General features: G+C 38.8%; 1 protein-coding gene across 1 annotated transcript; it reads right to left on the bottom strand.

Moving 5' to 3' along the window:
- Window positions 1-3,828: 3,828 nt before the first annotated feature.
- On the bottom strand, window positions 3,829-17,585 carry LOC149010205 (integrator complex subunit-like protein). The gene is made up of 6 exons (XM_089161921.1): window positions 17,479-17,585; window positions 17,119-17,316; window positions 11,358-11,481; window positions 5,173-5,246; window positions 4,781-4,938; window positions 3,829-4,499 (listed from the first exon to the last, which is right to left on the bottom strand). Exons 1-6 carry the CDS (start codon window positions 17,559-17,561, stop codon window positions 4,330-4,332), a joined length of 807 nt encoding a protein of 268 aa, XP_089018047.1. The 5' UTR covers window positions 17,562-17,585; the 3' UTR covers window positions 3,829-4,329.

Below are 17,585 nucleotides of genomic sequence, written 5' to 3'. Positions count from 1 at the left end.
AACACTTGTTTGACACGTAACACGAATATTCTTATGGCGTTTTTTGACTATTCATCGTAGAATAGCGAAATATCGGATATTTTAGTACGATATGATTTCGGTAAGGTTACATCTTGTCCCTCCTTTTTTTCTCTTTTTTTTACTTTTCTTCCATAAAAGGTGCTTCTGATTCAATTTAAGAAAAGAAGAAACAAAAAACAGAGACTTCTTACATTAGAAAATTAATATTGGTGAAGTTGACTTCCAGAATCCAATGAGTTGCTACATAAGTGGTAAGCCCCACTGCACTCATCACCAAGAATTAGACTCTACCATACCAATATTCCGAAGGGAGATAAAAAAATGGATCTAAATTAATTTTGTTAATGGCTGGTTGCATTCACGTTGAAATCTGACCTCCATTGTTGAAACCAGATCAATTGCGATAAATTCTACAAGGGCTATGCCCATGGTACAGTGTGTCGGCGATTAGCCCATGGTATTCGGCGATATATCGTCGTGTCGCTAGGGGGCGATACGACACCCCCAAGTGACACGATATCTTCCATAAGTCGGCGATATATCACCGAGAAATCGGCGACGGTCCACTTTTCAAAGCATCCGGGACGAAGGAACCCTGTCGCACGCTTGGAATCTGCAGTTGAGGCTCCAAGCCGGAGAGGATTCCGAGAGAGTGAGGGGTGGATAAGTTGCTTCGGTGGAGCGCAATGGCGGTGGACTTGGAGGAGGTGCAGGCGGGGACTGGGAGGAGAAGCTGGTGGCAGACTCGATGGAGTTGCAGACTTGCAAGCGGGGACTGGGAGGAGGAGCTGGTGCTGCCGTGCTAGTGGAGGTGCAGGAGGAGGTCTGGGCGGCGGTGTTGTTGCTGGTGGAGGTGGCTTCGGTGTTGCTAGCTGGTGCTGGATTTGCTTGCAGATTTCTGTGAATCCTCAAAGGAACCCAGTCGATTTCAATGAATTTCTTCATTCCTCCATGCTCCAACAGGTAACAACTACACCGTCTCACTCTCATCCTAATTCCTATCTACGGGAGCTCACCCTTCACCCCCACCGTGCTGGCACTGAAGCATCTCTTCGAAGTTCGAACGAAGCCGGAAACACTCGAAGGTCGAAACCCATTTCAAGGATTTTCCGATGTGGTCTTCGAAAAATCGCTCGACATTTCGGCGATTGTCGCTGTGTCGGTGGTGTCGCCAGCCACCAACACGGCAACTTCAGTCGACTTATCGGACCATGGCTATGCCTCTGCACTTCAATCATGTCTTTTTTAGATCCAAATTAGAAAATTCAAAACCTCGTTCAATTGAGTGCAACCCCACTTGCGATTCTAATTTCCAACCCTCACATCTTTCCTCCTTAATGTTAAAGAATTGCCTTCACATTGGGTTTATTTGGGTTTGTTGTCTGATTTTTCTAGATCGAAAATTCAAGTATTTAATTATTTTTATGAGATGATGCAAAATAGACTGGTTAAAAAGAAAAACTTCTTTCAAGTGCAAGCAAAAAGGTCCTCATGAAAACAATGGCCATGGCCTTGCCAACCTATGGCAGGTCAAACTTTTCTGTTGCCCAGATAAATTACACAGTTTTGGTGGAGCAAAAAGGATAAAAGAGAGATTAATTGGGTTAAATGGAAAAAGGTTTGCAAAGCATAAAAAGATGTGGAATTTAAGGGCCTGTTTGGTTATGCAAATCCAGAGATTTGAAATCTCTGGATTCACAAATGGGAGATTTTTACCTGTTTGGTTGTGTGAATCTCTAGATTCATGAAATCTAGAGATTTACATTTTTACACTAAAAACGTGAATCTGTAGATTTATGGGTATGAGATGAAATCCATACTATCAAAGCGTTAAAGATTTGAACCATAATTCAATAAATATTTTTTTAAGATAAATCTAGAAATTTCATTCCAAAAATTCAAACTAACCAAACAGTTAATTTTACGAACCATGACTCTAGAGATTTGAAATCTCTAAATTTTTGAAATCTACAGACTCAAGTAACCAAACAGGCCCTAAAGGATAAGCCTCTGAATTCAAATTCAAATTCAAATTTACCGTATCTAACTTTCTCCTCACTTGTAAACAAGTTATAATTTGAATTCAATTCAAAATTTGATTCAAATAATTAATATACATCTCTCACTCACGAATTTGAGTGTGGAATAATCATCTCTCAATTGATTTCTCTCTCAAACAAAATTCTAACTTAGAATTAGATTTAGAGACCTTTACACTTTTAATAAGTCTCTTAACAAAACAGCCTTGAACATTAATGCACAACCCAAACTCACTTTGGGTGTCTACCATGAAAAGCAAGAATTTCCCAAATTCAAATTTCTTAGAATCTGTTTACCCATGAGAGGCCTCCAGGGGTTGGAGGAGTCTATGTATAAGGAGGGATGTGTTGAAAAAGAATAGAAAATGGAATTAATAAACCTGTTTTAATGAACCTTGGATCCCCATTTTGCCAAGACATTGGATAAAAAGGCCCCCCAGCTTGGGTGGGCCCTCTGGGGTCTACAATCTCAATAAATGGAACACCTTATCTTGGGATACCTCATAGTTGTGATCACTTTCCTCCCCGTTTGGAAATATAGGCAATTCAACAAATTCATATTCTTTCTCATAATGTACCATATAAGTGGATTTGGAAGTATACTAAGAAAGGGGTCTTCAATGTAAAATCAGCTTATTACATGGAGCTAATTCAGGCTAAGAGATCTGCAATAGTTAGACCTGCTACATACATTGATGGACTTAAACCCCTACAACTTCAAGCTTACAACCAAAATGTTTTGCACTATGCACTGGATTTGTGCAGGCCCGAGATTCTGTTTCTCCAAAATATTGTAAGGGCCTTTTCGGTTACACGAATCCAGATATTTCAAATCTCTAGATTCCTAAATGCGAAATTTATACCCGTTTGGTTGTGAAAATTTGAATTTATGAAATCTAGAAATTCATCTTTTTATATTAAAAATGTGAATATGTAGATTTATGGTTATGCAGAGATTTTACCCATACTATAAATGCAAAATCACGTCAACCAAATCATCTTTTAGGATGAATCCACATATTCAAGTTAATCAAACAGTTAATTTTATGAATTATGACTCCATAAATTTGCAATCTAAAGATTTAAAATCTCTAGATATTTGAAATCTCCACACTCGTTTAACCAAACAGACCCTAAAAGAGTTTATAGCATTTGGGGGTTGGGTTTTCAGAGATGGGACCTGCGGGTGCTAGCAATTTAGTTGTAAAACTTCAAGAGTGCAAGTAAAAAACTTGGTTTTTTGGGTGAGGGTATGTGGGTGTTTCTAAAAGCTTTAAGTTACGCCCAATCTTTTCTTTGGTAGAAAGTTTATTTATTGAGGAACAGCCAAGGCCACACTACAAACACAAAGCCAAGTGAAAAACAGCCAAACTACTCCCTCAATCAACTGAGCCTTTGTGGATAGAAAATCCACTAATGAATTGCAGTTTCTAGTAACAAAAGAAAAACAGTAATCCTCCAAATCCGAAGCAAAACGAGATACATCTCGAAACAATACACATCAGACAAGAACTAATCTTCCCAAGACAGCAGATTACAAGCTCCAAATATCAGATTTGAACACAACAAAACGCCAATCTTGTTGAATCACATAAAGCATGGCAGTGCATAAAGCCAAGGCTTCACCCACAAGCGCAGAGGCAAAGGCTCTCTTTCTCTCTTATTTGACTAGGCTGCCTTAAATCAGTTAACGACCACAGTTTTGGCCTCAAATCTGTTAGGGTAGCCTCTTGAGTTTTGGGCTTCTACTGGAGTGGCAAAAGCTAGCTATTCAGAAAAATAGAATCCTAGAAAACTTTAAAACAGAATGTTTCTTGAAAATGGAACAGCTTGAGAGCAAAACTCCTAGTAGAAACCCAAAAATTTCTTGATCAGCACAACAGGGATTCAACTATGTTAATTTCGCATAAAATACAGTAACAAAGCATCAGAACTAGCTCAATGGTCGTCAGTTGGCAATGACCAAACCCTGTGGAGGTCTTGATTTCAGTTCTCCATGGGGCCTAACTATGATGGAAAAAATAAAGAACAGTACAAAGACATGTCTACATATCCAGTGAAATACAATGCTGTACCCATCCTCCCCCGATTAATGGCTGCATGTATATGCTTGATGTTATATTTGGGAGAAGCATCACCACTAAAAGTTGATAAATTAGCAGCATATGCACATCCCAAATAGAATGGACAGCATGAGAAGAGCAGCGAGAGCTGACCAAGCTATCAAAGACATTTTACAGGGAGAAATCAGTAACAGACTCCAATCGTGCTATCTCCGCATGACACGGAAGCGTTCTCGTTTACGGAAACGCTCAAGCATGAACTCGTCTGTAGCAGCTTGCCTTCGACCACCAGCTGCTTCACTGTTAGTACCATCCAATGGTTTGGTTCCCACACCATTCTCCTGCACACCTTTGTCCTTGTATAGTTCTGGATGATCTGCATACATCACACCTTTTATCAGAAGTTCAGAGAGAATATGACCACCACAAAACCTGAGACTAGAATTTTTTTTTTTTTTTTTTTTTTTTTTTTTTAACTTAGCATTATGAATAATGCCTTATTCAATACGGTTAAATTATAAAAGATCATCTGAATCTTCACATCGGAATTTCAGAGAAAAACTGATTTCTAGAATGGAGCAGATTACCAGTTGCTTAGTCAAAAGGAAGATAAATAAAAATCACAAACCAAAAAACAATTAGCTGAGACTAAACAACCTCTCCGAAGTTTTTCCGCATAATCCCTGCCACGTTGGAAATAATCTGCACTGTAACTTGAAGGGATGCTCAAATCTGATTTAGCCCGGCCTACAAATCTCTTTTCTTGAAGAAGCTTTTTTGCAGCCTCTGTTTCCTCAATATTTCTCAACTTATATCTGCAACGGTAAAGTAAGAAGAAAGAAGACAAACTGAGTAAGAGGAAGAAAAAGAAGTTTCTCACAACCTACAAAAATAAACAACCCAAATGATGTAATCATGTTTATCTAGTACAGTATTTTATTTGTGAGTAAGGTCGAATTTCATCACTGTTTGAAAATAGCTAGTCATATAGCATGGAAATTTTGCCCAAAAACCAATAGACAGATAGGGGATAAAGATGATCAACATACTCAATGGGGAGCTGAACTTCGGCAATTCCAGTAGTCCATTGAGTAGAGCTTTCTTCTGAGTTCCTCTTTTTAACCTGAAAGAGACAGCAGTAAGAAAATCTCATGATTTCAGGAACAAAGTCTGTCCTCGTACATCAGAGAGAGGAGAAATGCCCAAGTTCAAAACAGTCAGAACAACCAACAGTTTCCAACCATAAAGAGTTGAAGATTTCAACTTATGACAGCAGTAATGGAGCGCATGATTGTATATAAAAAACATGAAGCACAGGAAAGATGTGATTAGATGGACACAACCACGCTGAAGAGATGGCTGAACCCAACGCAATCTGCTAAACTAACATGGAAATGATCCAAGTCCAGATCTGGATTGAGAGTTTTAGTTTGTATCAGACAAGTTGATCCCAAAACAATAAAATATTCAAAATATGGCCAAGTATGATTGATGAGAACCAGAATTCAACCCCTGACCGAAACATGGAGTGGAACCCAAAACCACTCCAAAGTGGCGCACATAGGGCTGGCAGAACCCTCTTTGAGAGCTATTTTGGTCAAATCCAGCCCTAATTAGTTGCTGGTTTTTAATCTTCAGAATTTCTTTTAAAATAGTCTTCCTTGGTTAGAATTCTTGGTCAAGTCAAAGATGAGTTCTTGAGTCCTCCAAGTCTTCTTTAAAGATAAACTATTACAAGTCTTTATTTACAAGAAGAGTTCCTTTAGCATTTGAGTCTTAGGGAAAATCTATTTTCAGTGGGATTCCATTAGATCTTTTAAGTTTTTTTTTTGGATGGTTAAGATTAAGATTAATTGTGAGGGGCTTCTAATTTATAAAGGTAACCCACTTAGAATCGAGTCTTTATTTAGGCAACAAATAAGCCTATTCTTTCTTTGAAATTTTTTCTGAAGTCTGGACTAATAAATTTATCAAAGAATTGCAGCCAAGAAAGGTGTAGCAGAGTCCTATTGGGTAAGACTTCACAGTTATCTAGCTCTCTCGTTCAGCCAAGTCTTCCCTGCAATCCAGCAAGAAATTCCAGCAAGCATCCCTCAAGAAATTCTGCAAACCAGTGAGTAAATCTCCTTCACCAGCCCCAGCCCCACTTCTTCTCCCTACCCTGCACAACCCCAGAATCCCCCTCTCCTTGCTACTGCAGCACTGGGAGCACTTTCCCAGGCCTCAACGACACCCTAAGACACTCCCCCTACCCCTACGACACTGCCCCACCCTCCCCCCACCTCTCCCCTCTCCTAAGACACCCTCCCTTCCCCTTTCTAACCCTTTCGCACCCCCTCTGGCGCAAACCTCAAGAAATTCTGCAAACCAGTGAGTAAATCTCCTTCACCAGCCCCAGCCCCACTTCTTCTCCCTACCCTGCACAACTCCAGAATCCCCCTCTCCTTGCTACTGCAGCACTGGGAGCACTTTCCCAGGCCCCAACGACACCCTAAGACACTGCCCCACCTCTCCCCTCTCCTAAGACACCCTCCCTTCCCCTTTCTAACCCTTTCGCACCCCCTCCGGCGCCCCCCCCTTCTTCTCTACTGACTTGTGGCAAGTCTGAAAACAGAAAAGAAAAGGAAAGATCCATTCTCAAATCCACTTCTATTTTGAAACCCTAAAATCTCGTTACCCATCCCTACCCTTTTGTTACGCAAATCCCATAACCCAAAGTCATCCCAAAAATCACCCGTAAACCTCCCTATAACCAACCACAGGCTTCCTAGGAATCTTTTCATACACCCTATGTCTCTTTGTTACATCCCATATTGATTCTGAATATCTAAAAATCATCCCATGGGAATTTGTTAACACCCTAAACTTCTCTGTATCATCCCATTTAGTTTTGTTAAGCCAAATCTTTTCATTTTTATTTAACAATATAATCCATCCCATCCAGGCTTGATAATTACTTTGGTTCAAAAGAAAATTATCTAGGCAAACCCTTAATTTTGGGAAACCTTCCTTGGAACCCTAACCCTAAAATTGGGTTTCCATCAATGATTAAGAAAAAGTCAACCTGGAAAATCCTAAAATACATATTCCTTCCATTTTTTTAAATTTAATATTTCCAACTCAATAAGCAATGATACAATAATTAATCTCTTAATACTAGCATATTTATAAAGATATTTTGCATAAAATGTTTGGTCTTATTTTTATAATTTGGAAACAAAAACAAAAACCAGGGAAGATATTTTTCAGATAATGTCGGGTTGTTTTTTATTTATGTATCAGATGCATAATCGTGTCTAGATATGCTGTAATAAATCCCCCCCCCCCCCAACCAACCAAAAGAAAAAGGGAACAGGTTGTGTTTGTGTAAGGGTTGAAGACCCAACTAATTTTTGGGTTATATCCAGGACGTGGTGCATTTGACCAAAACATGAATTTGACTCAACAAAGACTCCTATTGCCACCTTACCAAAACCCTTGATCAGAAAAAGGTATAGAGACACCAAAATCTGCAGAGAATCAAATGCAATATCTGAGCTTTAATAAGACAGAATAGTTTCTACTAATAAATATCAAATAAGCACTTTCTTCTAATAATATCAAAATAAGCACTTGGAATTCTGGACATTCTAAAATTCCAATATTTGATTAAATTTAAATTAATAAACTCAAAGCTATTCATCCATTCAAGTTGAGTTGGGGGGAGCACTCTGTTCAGTTGCACTCCCTGATACCAGTTTAAAGTACTAAGTATTTTTAGACTGTTTAATAAGCAATATCATGAGGGCTCCATCTGGTTGCATTCAAATATGCAACAATGTCAGGTTAAAACAGAAAGAAATGTAAACCATTTTGTCATCACCAACAATAGTTGTGTAACTAACTTCAAAACTTCTCTGAATAAGATTATTTAATAGTTGTTCAATTCTTAAGCGTTGAAAATATAACAATTCAGAAATTTTACTACTCTTAGGCTGCGTTTGTTTGCTGGAATAAAGGTGGGGTGGGAAAAAAGGGGAGGGAAATTTCTTGAAAAAAGTGTAGATTTCTTACTTTTCCCTTAAATCCCAAAATGGTAGATTGTTTGGTTGCTTGGGGTGGGAAAGTGGGAGACAAGTTTCCTTGAATCAAGGAAACTTGTCTAGTGATGTGGCAGCCCAACTTTCCCACCCCAAGCCATTTTAAAACCCCACATATTTGGTGGGACTTTCTGGGAAAGTTGGGAAAAGAAACAAGTGGGATCCACCACTATCACTTTTCCACATAACCCTTTCCTTTCCTTTCCTTTTCCCTCACCCCACTACACATGGGACCCACATTTTTTTTTCACACCCCACCTTTGCAAACAAACACAGCCTTATATGCCATTGTCTAAACTACGTAGCCAGTTTGGCATGCTATTGGTATTTTTGACGTAATTATCAAGGCATCCAACCACCATGTGAAAATCAGTACTTAATCCTTCATCTGTATAATAACAATACTTGTCTAACTTAGCTTTCAAAAATATTAGATGCTATTTCATACAACAGTTGATAGAAATTTAACCCTCCCATGGGACTTATTTCCTAATTAAAACCAACATTAATTACTTTGGTCAGGGTTGCTAGTTGCTACACATCCATTGTAGGAACCCTTTTCCACTTGCCTGCCATAACTGCCAGCTGTCACTAGAAATGTAATGCAATCTGGTTTAAATTTGCACCAGATTTGTGTACAAGTCTTGGTAGGCTCCACTGTACAAAATTCGATCAAAACATGCAAAATTTGCACTTTTGGAACCTCGAAACGGAACTTTGGGTGACCCCAAAAAATCCCAAGTTTCAATTGAAACCATAGAAATTTCGTCAAAACCTGTGGAAACCTGGTTCAACCAAGTTGGACCAGCTAGTTCATGGAAAAAAATTCCCAAATTTCATGGGAAACATGGGAACTTTTTCTTGCAAGTTTCGTAGTTTTCCTAAATTTTCAATTTTTTTTTCATTCATGTTTCCCCAAATACCCCCTCCATCAAGACTTCCCTATCCAAATTGCGTATTTCCTCAAACTAGTTATCTTAGGCATGTTGATGACCAAACTTATAAAACTGCATTTGTCGATTACCTTGACAACCATAGGCATAAAATGTCAAGGGATGTCTATGTTCATTGGTTGGAGGAGAGGATGTTACAAGCACAGTACTACTCAACTCACGGGATGGATCCACCGAGGCACTCCTTTTGGCATTGAGTTGTACTTTCCTTTTATTGTCAGTTACTCAGTTATTTTGTATTCGATGTTTTGAACTTAGAAGTTATATAAAGAATGTTATATACTTAAGTAGTTAAGTTTATAGAGTACTTCTCAGACAACTCTACATTGATGTTATGTACATTGAATGACATATCTAAATTGACTTTTTAGCAAAATGCAAGTGTCAATGTCTTCTTTATACTCTAATTAGCTTAAATGCATAATCCCACCCTAAAATACTCCCTAAAAGCTGTCGAAACTTGCACAAATAAGTCCTACGTTTCCTCGAAATTTCCTAGTTTGCCACCTAGGTTTTCCCATTTTCACCTGCTCCCAACTTGAGTTTTCTCTCGAACTTTTTTCTATGGAAGATCCTTAGACTTTCAGCTTTATCATTGTAATGGGATCATTGAACCTAAAAGTGGAGTTAAGGAGTACACAGAAGTTATCATTTTACTGGTAGATCCCATATTCTGAATCCATGTTTGTCAAGTTAAACACGTCTTACGTTAATTATTTTAGGCAAACAAGAGTTTTATTTATTTAGGTTGTTTATATAGAGTAGGACAGTGAAAGGCCCCTAGTGTCACGGGTGCATATTCGCAAGCATAGGAGAAGACACAGGGAATTAGTTACACCTAAGCACTCTAAATAACAGCAAAGGGGACAGGTGGCACTTGATGATTTTGGGCAGCCACAGACATGCAAAGAGGCAGGCCTGATTTGAGAAAGAGAATGTTAGGAGAGCTGAACACACGGACTGGAGGGAAGAGAGCTCTTTTAGAGAGGGACTGTTATATTTGGAAGGATAGGAAAGAGAAGGTAGGAAGAATTTCGTAAGGGTTTCTGCAAGAAGGTCCTGCAGAGAGAGAAGGGTTCTCTCAGGTAGGCAGCAGGGAGAGTTTGAGATTGCTGAAACTTACAGAGTAACAGCTGCATTTCTCCTATTGAATAATATTTAAGCTATTTCCCCTGTCCTATTGTTATTGCTATTCTGTATTGGTGCGTGGAAACTTCAACTGAGTTTTTTTTTTTTTTTTTTTTTTGGGGGGGGGGGGGGGGTTGTTAAGGTGGGAGAACAGTGCTATTAGGCTTGAATCTGGGAGCTTAACAGAAAATATAAAGTCCTCAGTACAGTTGATCTCAATTTATTTATTCATATATAACCCTCGCTCTTAATGTTAATGGAATATAATTCAGAACTTGGATTTGGAAGGTGTAAGCAAGAACGCTTTCCCTTTCCCCTCTTCTCTCTTTTCCATCACAAAAAGTCAGTTCTTTGTGGGACTGTTTACAAAGAGGCCATTTGCCCACGCGCAGGGGGGGGGACAGGGGAAGCTCCCTCCATGGTGGATCATTTGTTTGAGACAAGGTACCGCATTTCAAATTTCACCTCTAGGGAGTTTCCATCTATATGAAATAATCAAAATGCCACATTATATTGTCCATGTGGAGGTTAGTACCATAGATATGAAAGAACCCGTTTTCATTTTATCAAGCATTCAAACGTTACAGCTAAAAGTACACTAATTCTGACTTGTGCAAATACCCTTAGAAAATGTAAGAACGCAGGTAAAATTTAAGATATGATTATATCAGGGAAAGAGAATAAATCCATATCTAAAATCTGTCTTCAAGATAATTATACACTAAAAATGTAAAAGCCAATTATGTAAAGAAATAGAATAAATATTTTCATTTCATGATGCTAAGAAATGTTAGCAGTCCATCATTTGCACATGCACATGCACATTACAACTAAGATAGACAATACAAGGTATGTAACCCATCAACAATTTGCACATGCACGTGCACCTTGCAACTAGGATAGATAATACAAGGTGTGTAACATCACCAGCAGCATTCTGGCAGACCAAGACCAATTTTTGGCATTAACAAATTAAACTAAGCATCTAATAGAAACCAAAAAATTCCAAAATAAAAAGCATTGAAAAGCCAAACCATCAATGTTTTGCATCAAATAACAGCATCACTAACTCACTTTCAGATGCTCTGGAATCGCATACAACTCAGCCTCGGCTCTTTTTAAATCAGTCTCCACTTGATTGGCAGAATCAATGTTCTTCCCCCTTTGCTTTGCCAGTTCTTGTTCAACATACTTCAACCTGTAAGATAATGTGAAAAGAAAAATTAAAAACGACTAAACAAATACCAACAATATCCTACAGAAATTATTTTTCAGTGTGAATAAACAGCAATGAGCAAACTATTATTTGCAAAATCCCAGATATTGGTTCAAATGAGAGAGCTTCCAACAATATCGCAAATTCGCAATTTGTATCCCAATAAATAGTTAATAATCAATCAGAAATCTATCATAGACTTAAAAACACAAAGAATCATTTTTAGTGATTGCTGAGGCCATGACCCTATAACTCGAAAGTTATAGAAAGTGTGTGGAAAAATCTAGGAATGTAGTTACTTGTAACTTGTAAGGACCCTAGCCATTTGGTTGGAACTTAATGCCATTGACCATTTCAATGACCTTATGCACATCTAAGATAAACTTTCCCTTTGTGATTCACAAACACAAAAATCAACTAGTCACCACTCCCCATGACATATCTTTGATACATCACACAAATACAGTGACACACATCTCTTCACAAGGACATTCTGGGTAAGATCCTTAGAAACTCAATCATATGATTTTTCATGTCAAAAAAACCATGGGGAGATCCTTCTTGCTATCTGCAATTCTGTATATCTTTTGATAAGCTTGCTCAATAAGTTAAAAACTTTTGTTGTAGATCTACCTTCCATAGGCCAGATTGGTTCACCAAGCTATGAGTCTCTCTTCTCAGACGGGCTTCAATAACCTTCTTCAAAAGTTTCATAGGAGCGATTAACTTTATGCTTCTATAGTTATAGCAGCTTTGGACACCTTTATTTTTGTAGACTGGGCTACAATGCTTCTCCTAAATCATCTAGCATCTTCTTTACAGTCCTAATCCTATTAAACAGCTTTAGTTAGCAACAAAAACAAACCCTATCATATCCTACGTTTTCCAAACTACAACAGGCATATCATATGGGCTTGGGGCTTACAGCTTACTTGCTTTCATCTTTCTTAAGGCTTCTTTGACTTCTGCAAGCTAAACTTTCATACATTATCTATTATTTATGGTGTGTTGTTGAATAATATAGTTGTCCAGCGTGTTTCTACTCAATGTATCTTCCTAACATTTTCAAAAATAATGCAACCAAGTTCACTTGGCAATTCAGCAAGGGAGACTCCAACCCAAAAAAAAAAAGAACCATGTTGCAAAAGAAAGACAAACATTATTAATTTTGAAAAGAGCTTCAATGAGGCTCTCAATTTTGAACCATTAAACCTTATTGCCTTGCCACATCCTTCGGAACCAATGAAGAAGAGAGTTGATATCAACTAGAAAATTGGACATGAATTCAGTTCTTCAACATCAAGGGTTAAATTTCAAGCATTCCTTCTATGATCCACCAAGTTAGCATGTAAAAATAGGAGTTCTTTTTTTTTCGAATGAATAAAATATCATTACCAAAACCCCAAGGAGGGGAGAGAAAAATGTACAAGGAGAAGAAGGAAAAGAAGGGGGGTGGGCGAGAAGAAAAACGGTCTTCCCAAATTGAGTAACAATAGTAAGCCTATTCCTTGGAGTATTGCCAGCACGGGATGGGGGATCAATTGCAACTTAAAGGAGACATCAAAGCAGATAGCTTTCCAAATCGAGTCGAGAGAAGTTGGAGGTCCATCTCCTAAGGTTGCGCTCCCACTAAAAGTGATGGACTGTTGCTCCCAAAACCAACTTACCAACTCGATCACAAATTGAATCACCGGAAAAGGACCTCGAAACCCAAGACCAATCCCTAGCAAACCCGATGGAGCGTCTGGGGCGGGGCCAAATGGAGGCAAAGGCTCCCCCCCAAAACCAAGCCGCAGAAAGGGCAGCTGAATTAAAGGTGGTCTATATCCTCAAGGCCATTCCAATAGATAAAGTAGTTGGGGCTAGTGGGGATATGGCAATAAATAAGGGAAGCCTGTGTGGGGAGGCAGAGGCTAGGGGTTCTTTAAAGGGTGAGAGAGTGGCGAAGGAAGTGACCTTTGAACCAAACAAAAGCAAAGGGGGTATGGAAATGGTTCCAAGCTAATGCTGTGGAGACAGAGCCCGAAGAGGTCAAAAGCGAAACAAAACAATCATGGGGATGGTTAGCGGGGGGAAGAGAAGACCAAACCTATATGAGACTGGGTTGGGGAGGCCAAAAGCCATGAGAGATGAAAGATGAAAAGAGGGGGGGTTGGGGATACAAGAGCCGTACACAATGCAAGGGCCGGAGATTTTACAGAAGATGCTTTAGCAATGCTAGGGGTTAAGCCAGAAGGAAACAAAAGAGCCATTTGAAACTTGAAAGGAGATAGCTAAGAGAGTAAGGAGCCTCAGAAGGAGCATAACACAATGAAACTACAACAACCTAGATTGAACTCCACTAGGATATAGGATACCCAACTTCAATATCATACAAGCCCCTAACTAAGGGTCTTCCCCTCACCTACAAGCATTGCTCCTCCCTTCACTTTACAAATTTTCTTCTCCCCTAGCTATTCTCCTACTTCCCGTGTATATACCCCGAAACAAATCCTAATTAACTAACTTTTTCCTATGCATAACATTCGAACATGGATGTGGCTATCCCCCAATAAAACCTCACCATCTGTCCCTCTGTCCTTTGGCCCATTTTTTCCCACATGTCCAACTGTATTTAATCCCCTGTGTCCCTCCTATAAGCAGCAGTGTATGCCCTCCTGGATATCAAGGTCTTATCAGCCTTTTCTTGTCTAATCAGACTTAAATTTGTTTTAATTCAGAATCCAAATCAACAATCATTTAGAATTCTGTTTTAAACCTGAGTCTTATCCTAGTGGTTGGAAGACCCTATTTTAAGGCTGCTAAGCCCCAAGTCATAACCCACCTATGGAAAGAATAGACAAGCTGATGTAAACCAAGCTCTAGGTCTTAGGGTAATGATGTAATTTCCCTAGATTTATGGTTGCCCAGGAAGTTCCAGTGAAGAAAAGCGAGAATTCCAGGGTTCTAGAGGGTAATTTCACACACACAAACTTAGTTACAGTGTGAATAGGGTTCTAGTTTTTATCAAAAAACAAAAATTAGGGTTTTTAGCAGGTTCTGCTGGGGTAGATGAGGACATATCTTTGCTGGTTCTACAGTTTCAGAACTAGGGTTTAATGGGTCAGAGGGTTGAGGAGGTCTAAATGATCTAAACTTAGGGTTTTAGAAGCTTTTAAAATTCTGCAGAATTCTTCTAAGGAAGAAGATGAACTGCAGAATTTTCAGACTGTTGGGAATTTTTGGTTTAGATGATACGATCAAGCTAAAAATGGGAGGGAAGGTTACTAGGGTTCATGGAATAAATTCATTGGTTTTGACCAAAATTTCGTAGATTTCAACCATTTTGCAAGTTTCAACCTAAATTTCACAGGTTTCAACCAAAATTTTGCAAGTTTCGACACTCCAATTTGTTTTCCCTTGATTTTTGTTGATTTCTATCACATTTTCATCTAATTTCCACAAGTCCTTTGCCTTCAAGCACCTCTTTTGCTCTTTTTTGCCTCCAAACACCTCTTTAGCCACAAAAGCTACAAAGCAAACTCTAGCAGCAATAGAATGTGAAGCATCAGCCATACCCAACAATTCTAAACTTCTCATTTTTTTATTCTAGTTTTGTTCATGCCTTAAATGATCTTGTATTGCCTTGAAATTAATATATGTTTAGTCAAGGACTATAATCTATGATTGTGTGTTGTTAAACTTATCCTTTTTTTTTATTTGTTACTATTTTTTTCTGATTTAAAAATTATTTTTAAAATTAAGTGTCTTGAAAAAATACATATGTATACATGATATATGGGCTTCAACTTAATATATGTGAGACCCCATCACTTGATCTAATAGGGCATTGTATTTTGTTGACTTGTTGTATATGTAAAAATTTTCTATCAAACAATTCATGTAACCATTTTCTATAACTATTTTCATATCACAAGCCGGTTCAAGTTATGTTATTTTTTCTCAACTGCTTGAAAGATTCTTCTGAGTAGAGAGCAGATGTGTTTGATTAATGCCCTGATGGTTTGAAGTCCAGGAGGGTTCCTATTGAGTGAAAGGTGGTTCAAACCCTTATTCCAATATCTAACTGTAGAACTAGTCTACCTTTGGTTTTCCATTACAGGCTGCTGCCATGCCCACTAAAGGATCTACATTCCCAACCCCTCTTGATTCCCATAATTTATTTTTTATCCTCTCCTTCATAACCCAAACCCTTACCTCTCTTCTGCCCCATTTGAATCTGCAAATCTGAAGATCTGGCCATCAATTCAAACCCTAGCATCCATTCATAAACCCTTCCACTCGATCCCTTATTAAACCTGCTAAAACCTAGTTTCCATTCAAACCTAATTATCCCTACCAACCCTAAAATTGCAAATTATTTCCCTTGCTTTTAACCATCAGAAATCCTTAGTCCTTAGAAAAAAATTCCCCCGTACAGAGCCTATACTTCACCTAAAGCCCACCCCAAAGTCCCCCTCAAATCCCAGTGACCGGCCATCCCTACATTCCCTCAAAAACACTAAATTTTAGGAGCTCACATGATCCAGCAACCATAATTCATCATAACTCACACCAGACCTCCCTCTAGAGCTATATATCGTTCCACTTAAAGCCCCATAGAAAATCTAACCACTATGAACCCCAAAAGAGCACCCTCCTACCTTGTGACCCGCAACTTTAGTCGGCTGCTTGGCTCTAATTTTTGCTGCAATCTTGGAAGATTTGGCCCTTGATTGATACGGTGAATCCAAGGCTACACCACTTGGTAGCCTATAGGGGCATCTTGATGGTGTCATCTTACATCTAAACCCCATCCAACATCTTGGGTCACACAGACACCATGACAAGTTGACAACCATGGGCTAAGGGCAAATGGAACCAAAGAAAACACCGAAGAGGGAAGTAACTGTTAAAAGCATATTTACAGCCAAAAGAAAATGTGAAGGATTCCCTCACAAAATGCTGGTTGTGAAGAAGAGTCATATTGATGGATGTGAGGGAAAATTAGGAATGATAATGTAAGGAATGATCACACTAGAGCTGGTTTTAGAGGAGTAGTAATCAATGATAAGCTAAGAGAGAGACGTCTAAGGTGGTATGGTCATGTTCAACATCAGCCTCTAGGGGCCCCAATTCAGAGGAGTGACCTGATACAGATGAAGGGAACTAAAAAACAGAAGCAGGGCTAAGATAATCATATGAGAAAATAGTGAAGAAAAAAAGACATGCATAGCTTAGGCCTTGTTTCTAGTATGACCTCAAATATTGGAGAACAAAGAGCCATGCGGTTGACCCCATTAAGCTAGACTTTTGATAGTCAGCAAATAAGCCTCAGAGTTTGTGTTGTTGTTGTATGCCTCTCACCTTCAATTCTATAATACTAGTATGTTCTTCGAAGACCTATGTAGTCGACTAATTAAACTGGGTAAGGGTTTCCTCAATAGACACATATTCACGGTAGAGGGTATATTTCGAGGTAACTATGAACATCCATTGGAACATAAGAATATATTCATTCCCTCCATTAACCATTTTGTATATTGATATGAAAGCTTCTTTTACGATTTAAGATCAATAGATTGGTCAATTTGCACCGAGGCGTCAACAAGAAAATAAAACATAAAGAAGAACGAGTACATGTTTGGGTCCTCCACCATGACAGCAGTTTCTTGTGCGAAGGTATCTTGCAACACCAACTCCTCCTTCTCTCCATCTCCTTCATTCTTTTCGCTTAGCTTCGGAACGACACCTGCCGTCTGCACGCCTAGAATCGCGGGAATCCCAGCTTTTCTCTCCCTTTGTTTCTGGAGAAACTTCACTTCCTCTAACGCCGATCTGATCCCAAACCCCAAAAAAAAAAAAAGATAAATTTTTGAGGTTCAAATTATGAAATTATACTACGAATTCTGATTCATGAAGAAAACAGTAACCCTATTAATGCTTCTGACTATAAGTTCAACTACAGGACAAACATCAAATGCCTCAATAGAAAAATACCTCCTATCTTCTTCGTCTTCGGAATGGTTCTTCTCTTCTTCGTCTTCTTCGTGAACCAGAGCCCTCTTTCTGAAATTCTTCATTGTCAGTTGGCAACTAGTACTGCT

Source organism: Hakea prostrata, chromosome 7 (assembly GCF_041222555.1).
Source record: "Hakea prostrata isolate BN-2017 chromosome 7, UWA_Hpros_2, whole genome shotgun sequence".
Classification (NCBI taxonomy): domain Eukaryota; kingdom Viridiplantae; phylum Streptophyta; class Magnoliopsida; order Proteales; family Proteaceae; genus Hakea; species Hakea prostrata.
The sequence above is the reverse complement of the archived record's forward strand: the minus strand, read 5'-3'. Positions and strand labels throughout refer to the sequence as shown.

What these genes read in the sequence shown, in the direction of transcription:
- LOC149010205 (XM_089161921.1), bottom strand. Translation starts at nt 17,561, where the DNA reads ATGAAGAATTTCAGAAAGAGGGCTCTGGTTCACGAAGAAGACGAAGAA. An exon ending in GAAGACGAAGAAGATAGGAG is followed by an intron (nt 17,317 to 17,478) that starts GTATTTTTCTAT and finishes GTTTGGGATCAG; the next exon opens with ATCGGCGTTAGAGGAAGTGA. An exon ending in TGCGGAAAAACTTCGGAGAG is followed by an intron (nt 4,500 to 4,780) that starts GTTGTTTAGTCT and finishes TGATGTATGCAG; the next exon opens with ATCATCCAGAACTATACAAG.